The following is a 7,209-nucleotide window of genomic DNA, read 5'->3' as shown; positions in this document are numbered from 1 at the left end:
TGTGTTTTTATTTTCTCTAATTGGTTGACACTGTTTTGTGAGCCTCTAAAAGCCCCATTCCCAGCAGACATCCCTGTCTGGGGATGAGATCTTCTAAAAGCTTCTTCACAGATGTTTTGAACCAAGAGGAAAATGAAGACTCATGTGACCCTGGTATCAATTAATTAGGTGTGATAGTACTATCTGCAGGAAATATGAGAAGACTTCTCTAATCCTGTTGTCATTACTATCTCCTGTCACACATTTTGTTACGTGGAGTTCCTTCATTTGACAATGTGGTTTTAGCTTGTGACAAATTGTATGCTTAAAGAGTCTGTAGCAGTACTCTTTCTCTTTTTTTCCCATCGAAAAATCTTACTTTTTACAAAGAAAACAAAAAAGTTTCTGTTCTTCTGTGAGTAATCTGTTGCTTGCTAGGTGCCTTTTGCCCCAGGTCAGTTCCTAAAGATAAAGGAATGTGTTCTGGCTCCTTTCCCCAGTTATGGTATATTCAGCAATTTAATATTGGCTGTCTGTGGTTCTTTTTAAAAGATTGTATCTCAGGTCAGCTGTAGGCTATTTGTTAAAAGCAGATACAGTTGCACTCTCCTTTCAGTGTAAGTCAGGAAGTTGAGACCTGGTTATAGTAAGGGGTTTCCAGCTTCTGTCCACACTCTGGTAGGTATTCACTCAGCTGTGAGAGAGAACATTGCAAACTAAACTTTGCTGTGGGATCTTTAGAGTCACACCAGGGTATACACAGGATGATCTGGGTGCTCACTTGTGGCTTTTGATGATCAGGTGATCCAAGCAAACACTGATCTGATCTGCGTTCATTTACAGAAGTACAATCAGGTAAATCAATTGGTTAGATCATTTGCAAGAAACTCCTAAATCACCTTCTGAGAAGGAAATGTAAATTTATTACTAGGAGAAAGTTGGCAAGGTTTTCAGAGATTCCTAATAGCTGCAGTATTTAAGGGTGCCTGGACTGATTTATGTAGATAAAACTCTGTAAGTAGGCCTGCTACAAACTGAGTGAAAGGATGGACAAGATTCGTTTTCATCTTAGAAACAGCCATCTTCACAAAGTGCTGAGAAGTGGCTTTTCCTCATAAGTTAATTTTTATGCAAGACTTACAAGTGGACTACATTAAATTCTTAGCACTGTTTTCCTAACTGGATTGCAACTGTTAATTTGGGGAGGAGTTGTTCAACAAGCTTTCACACCCTATGAAATTCACTTCCCTCAAGTGGTTCAGCACAAGTCCTGTGTGCTACCCTGTGTTCAAAACAGATCCTAAGGCAGACATTGCAGGTAATTAAGCCTTATGCCTGAAACCTCTATCTTTAACCGATGCTGAGCTTTTTTCTTGGGAATTACCACTGCTTGCTCAAGTCAGTTTTGTGAGGGAGCTATTATGGCAATTTGACAATAGCTGGAATTCATTACGTGTCTTTACAGATCCTTATTAACTCTCCAATGTGAAGTTTGGGGTTTTAACTAGATAGGTGAGGTTGAAAGAGGCTGGAGGCAGATCCAGGGAGCAGAGTGCTTTCTAAGTAAAGAAGGGCTGAATATGCCTGTGCATGTTTGGTGTAACCTGTACAGAGACGTTTTTGAGCTGACTAAAGAGCAAGAAGAAGGAAATAATACAAATACTGAAGTGGTACTGAAATATTTCACTGTCCTGTTATACCTGCCTTCCAGAAGTGCTTGTGAAATTGAATTTTTGCTGGTTTGTGTATGTATACATATATATATTTATCCTCAGATTGGAATTTGGGTTCTTTCCTTTAACCAAAGTAAAGTTAAAATTGTGTGAGTAATGTATTTGAAGTTTCTGCTGTGTGGTGTTACGTAGATATCCATTCAGGACCAGAAATTTGTATCGCCTGACTCATGTGAACACTAACCTGCTGGTGCGAATTCAAAGGATGAAAATATGGAGGGGAGAAATTTGTCAAGATGTTTCCAGAGAGTTTTGAATAAATGAGTATGAGATCACTGGGAACCACATTTCCCAAGCAGAAGATGAGGTCACATTTAATGAAAAATTAAGTTATTTTTAAGTGATTTCCCTGTATCTACTAAGTTGCTTAAGAAGCAGTCAGGGGTTTCAGAGAATGGTGCTCAACTACTACAGTGTGGACCTGCTGCAGTAGTGTACTTCAGTAAGTAAACTTCCATTTTGCAGCTTCCCAGAATCACATGGATTTCATTGCTGCATTTAAATGTTTATCACTATGGCCTGAGAGTCTAATCTATCATCAAAAGTGGATTTAAATTATTATAATAATTCCCTGTGCTTTTATCTTCCTCTCCCTAAAGTTCAGGAGAACTCTATGAATGCCTTTTCTTGTGGTGTTTGCCCTTTACCCCTTCATTTCTTGGTTTGTCAGGATATGGAGTTTTTGTAACACTGTAGGAGAGGTGCTCTCATATTTTTATCAACTCTTGAATTTGAGACATACTGGGGCATTCAGGCTCGAAAGTCTAGGAGCGGTGTCCATAGTGTTTTGACCCTTTAAGGCTGTGCTCCTGTTTGTGTGTGTACATATGCATACCTGCAAAGAGAGTGTCTTTCAGGATGTGAAATTTCTGCATTGGCAGGAAGGTGTTTGAAAACATTAATTGAAATGTCACAAACTATCAGGCTGGTTCCTGGTTTTTGGCTTTTTGTACATAGTCTTGCTGGAGAATGTGTCGGTTTTCTGAGGTTGGCAGAGGCGAAAAAAGCAGAAGGAAATCACCTGGCTCCCACACAGTTTCTCCGCTATTCACTAGTGGGAGAACTGGGAGCTCTGTGGCTCATGCCAAGAGGACACCACTGGGTCGTGTATTTCAGGCTTTAGTTTTAATGAATGCTCCCTCTTCTAATCTTTCTCTGAAAACCACTGGGGCATGTCTGGGAGATGGGTGTGCATCTTCAAACACTGTCTACCCTTGAGATTTTCCCAAAGCGTTGGAAGTATGTGCACAGTGTTAGGCATTGGCAGTGCCTGATGAGATGAATTGGATAGGAAAGAGGGTGTCTGCTATGTCTAGAGATCCTATGGGTCCAGATCACATAAAGGCTCACGTTGCATAATGGTTTGGGTTTTTTACCTGCCTTTCTACCTGGTTCTACCCTTCTCTGTCTGCTTGTTTTAAAAAGAGTGTTTTGAAATGTCTGACTGCTTTTCATGGCCCTTTGTTTATCCTGTAGTAGTTCTTTGAACAGAATCACTCTAGTCTGTGGAGGAATAGAAGTCCTCATGGAAGGCTTTTCATTGAGGGGGGAAATGTTAAATGTTGCTGCTTGTCTGTTGCTAAGGTATGTTTCTGGAACAGTGGTGGTGTTTAGGGGGCAGAGGGAGTTAATAGCAAAGCAGGATTAATAAAAAAATAAAAATCAACTTTTCAGCAAGAGAAAGAGTCCGCGTTGTAAATTCTGCCAGGCAGTTATCCCATGCAAATAGATTGTCTTGTATTGGTCTCTCAGCGCATAGCATTCCTGTGCAATTGCTATTGCAACATGTTCCCATAGCAAGTCACTGGAGAATCTAAGAGAAAGGGGACTGCTGAGACAGAAACCAAAGTGAGGGTAGAGAACCCAAGACAACTCCCCTCTCTTCTGTGAAATCACTCTGCTGTGTTTAAATGGCCGCTGCTAGAGTGACTTGTGCCTAAATAGCCATCATGGCAGAGAGTTAAGCATCAGTCTTTGCTCTATCTTGTCCTTAATAAATAGATGTTCTTGAAGTTACACTGCATTCGTGGGCATTGTTTGTAATGGTAGCCAGAGGTACCTTCTTCATGGCTATATACTGACTCTCGGTCGGTTTGTGGTGAGCCCCAGAAGTGACATCAAGTTGCGAATTAGTTAATCTGACTTCCCTTGAACTGGGAATATGAGGATGACAAGCTGCAACTCTATGTCATTAGGAATTCTGTGTTGGTATGATACGATTTTTATTTTAATAATCAAGTCTCAGCAAAGTCCAAAATTCTTCGTGGTGTAAGTGCTTGTATTTAGAAGCTGGGTTGTTCTGTTAGACTAGCATCATGAGTTAGTCAGGCTTAACAAAAGCAACCTTAGTGTTACCCCCACATCCCCAAAAATACTCTCTGGAAGCTTAACCAAGATGAGAAGTGTAACTGAGATTTGACAACTGGGGACAGGGCAAACCCAGGGCGGGCTGGGCAAAGGGCTGTTCTCTCTGGAAGAGGAGGAGTGGGGCTGGCAGGGGGGGAGGCACTATCCATGGCTGTGTTTGGAGCGGATATTTCAGTCCCTCTTGGAAATTTCCTCCTCCACCGCCCCCCTTGGCTCTGGTGCATCCAGAGTGTCTAGTGTTTATTGCTGATGAGTTCAGCATTAGGGATTTGTGTTTCTGCCAGGAGCCTGGTCCAGAGCCCAGGCTGTTTTCTGTGGAGGTCAAAACTGGGAAATGTGGGAAGAGGGAGGGTTATATGGGGTGTGTGCAGGAGAGGCCTTTTGTGTTTCTCTTCAGAGACTAACTGGAGGCTGTCCTGTTAAACCAGGAACAGAACTGTGCTTTTAAGCTACCGGGTTAGCAGTGTGTGCCTTTGTATTGCTTCATTATAGAGGAGCTGTTAACTCCACTGAGAAGAGGGAATTTAATCCCTTTAACGTTTAGAGGAAGTGGGAAGGATGGTGAAAATAACTATTAGTATCTCATGTCTGGAAAACTGCAGAGCATGGGTACAAGACCGTTTCCTGAACAGTGAAGAATGTACCTTCATGTGTCCTTGGATTTTCCCCTTCTGTTGTCTCTTTGCTAAGCTGCATGTGGTGCTGCCTGTCTTCTAAAATGATTGTTACAGGAAGTCTCGTCTGTTGCGTGCTGCAGAAATTCCACTTGCATCCCCTTTAATTTCTGTCTCATAACAAGTAGAGGTTGACCTGTGGGGTAAATCTGCATGCCTCCCTTTTGTTTGAGGTGTCTGCAGTCGTCTTTGCATGTGAATGCATTTCATGGGCTCTCCAGTTGTCCTTACAAACCGCAGTATGATGCATGAGCTAAATACACCACAGACCGAGTTTCCTTCTGCAGTGCTGGGGTGCTGACAGGCCTATGGGAGAACAGGGTGTGCTGTGCGGAGGTACGAGCAGGGGAGGGGGCTAGACAGGCAGGCTGCGCTGGGGAGCGCTGGGTCAGTGTTACGTGGTGCTGGGCCACACGGAAGGGCTCTCAGCTGAATTTGTTTTAATGCCGTAGAACGTGATTTTAGCTGTCTTTTGCCCACAAAGACAAATGTGAGCTTCTGGGGAAACTGCAGAAAGTGTGAAAAATGTTGCGTCCCAGTTTGTGTCTGGGTCATTCCCAGGACATATGGTGGTGCTGTTTCCCTTCTCTGATTTTTTTTTTGTTTTTTTTTTTTTTTTTTTTTTTTTTTTTTTTCACTTCAGGTATGTCCCAGTTTTGATATTTGTTAAGTTGCAGAATCCTTTACTCCTTCTGAGGTGTTGTAAGGCCATAACAGTTTCTTGTTTTCAACAGTTGTTGTGAGATGCCTTGACGTATGTGTGTTATAAACGCTGCACCCCTTTTTGACCCCATGGTCACCTTTTTTCTCCTTCTCACTTGCATGTGGAATCAAGTGGGTCTCCTTCATCGTGCCTTGAAGGTGGCAAGAACTTATCTGTTAGGTTCAGTCTTGCAGTGCTTTAGCATGTGTACACTCAGCAAAGAAACTGTTGCAGGGCAGATGAGTTGCTCGGGACTTTTTGTCTGCCCACCTTTATGTGTGCACATTGGAGCATTGTGTTTTGACACATCACATTCAGAAAACCTCTGCACGAGGCTCTTCCGGTGTTCTTGGGTGGTTTCTGAGAGCAGGAACGAAGACAAATTTCTGATCTAGCTTTATATTTGCATTAGGGAGTAGAATTAGGAAGACTAATTCAGAAATTGTAATAAACTTACATAGGGTGCTGCCTCTTCATTGTGAGGAGACACTGTAGTAATTTGCACCAGCTCAGCTGATATTGCCTAGTTAATCCGTATCTGTAGGGTCGTGTGCTAGGGAAGGCAGGGTGGAAAATGCTTTTGACAGAAAACTTGAACAGTTGCTTGGATATTGCAGAAACATTTTTGCCTAATGTTGGTGCTTCTAGAGAGAGACTGAGCACTCTGTGCACGAGTTGGTCAGCGTGTCTTTGGGAGTGAAGTATTTCAAGTCATGTGAGCATTGTCTTAGGACTTGCCTTTTCTTTAGGCCTCGTCTTTGCTGGACCTAAAATCCAGGTCAAGTACCCAGGCCCGTATGCTTCTCAGCAGCTGCTTAGGAGAGGCGTGTCAGTGTGGTGGTCCAGTAGGTCTCTAGCTGTTTACAGAAGTTGAAGCAACTGAATACATTCTTCATGAGTAGGCAAGCTATGTTTTATGTCTGTTGAGGTTGTAGATGGGGTCTTACTGTTGACAGTTATTGTCAACATACCACTTCCCTGTAATAGATGGAGCAGCTCCTTCATCAGTCCCAAGTGTGCCTTCTGCCAGGCAGTTGTTGTGGGCTCCCTGTCTGTGCTTATCATGCTCTCGCTTTCATTGCTAGTGCCAGTTGTTCAAGTTGAGCACAGCAGAGCATCTTTATCTTTCAGTGAAGAAATTCAGCCTAGTACCTGTCTCTTCTCTCATTCTCTTTTCTTTTTTTTTAACAGTTATCAGACACTGCCTTTTGCACTTCTCCAGTCTCTTCCCTTCAGCTATCCAGATGTTTCCCCAGAGTAACTGAATAGCAGTAATTAGGAGGCCTCTGCGTTATCAGTGCCCCCTTTATAAGCAAAGTCTATTATGTGAATGGCTGCACTTGAGGGTAAAGCCTTTATCCTACTGTAAAGATCTGGCAGATTGCTTTAGCTTTTCCCCCTTTAACTGCTGGCATTTCTGGATGGGGTCACTGTGTGAGTGGAGAACTGAAATAGGGGAGCTCTAAAGTCTCATTTCAGACTTGGTCTTCCTGAGTTGGTGAAAGTGGGAGCATTTTTGCCTAATTAGGTGAAAAATAGATAGGATGGGTGACCCTCTGCTCTCAGGATAGATTTGATGAGTGACTCGACCTTGTTTTCCAGGTCTCTTGCTGTCAGAGAGGAATTAGCAGGATGGTTTTCCTTCTGAAGTCCTATGCAGTTTTGAGGGAAGCGGGGGGAGAGAGAGAGAATAGTCTCAAAACCAAAATCTGACCTACTTCTCCTGCTTCTCTCCACAGCTGCCAAAAGACTG

The 7,209-nt window shown here is 42.8% G+C and overlaps 1 protein-coding gene across 1 annotated transcript in view; it reads left to right on the top strand.

The window, feature by feature from the left end:
- The window catches only part of CAMK2G (calcium/calmodulin-dependent protein kinase II gamma), a 123,829-nt gene that overhangs the window by 87,441 nt on the left and 29,179 nt on the right, over window positions 1-7,209 (top strand). The window contains exon 13 of the mRNA XM_009322482.1: window positions 7,196-7,206. Within this exon, the coding sequence (XP_009320757.1) occupies window positions 7,196-7,206 (11 nt within the window). The remainder of the gene's footprint in view (window positions 1-7,195; window positions 7,207-7,209) is intronic.

The sequence above is a fragment of the Pygoscelis adeliae genome, unplaced genomic scaffold, assembly GCF_000699105.1.
Source record: "Pygoscelis adeliae isolate BGI_AS28 unplaced genomic scaffold, ASM69910v1 Scaffold244, whole genome shotgun sequence".
Taxonomy (NCBI): Eukaryota; Metazoa; Chordata; class Aves; order Sphenisciformes; family Spheniscidae; genus Pygoscelis; species Pygoscelis adeliae.
This window is presented reverse-complemented; position numbering and strand designations above follow the sequence as displayed.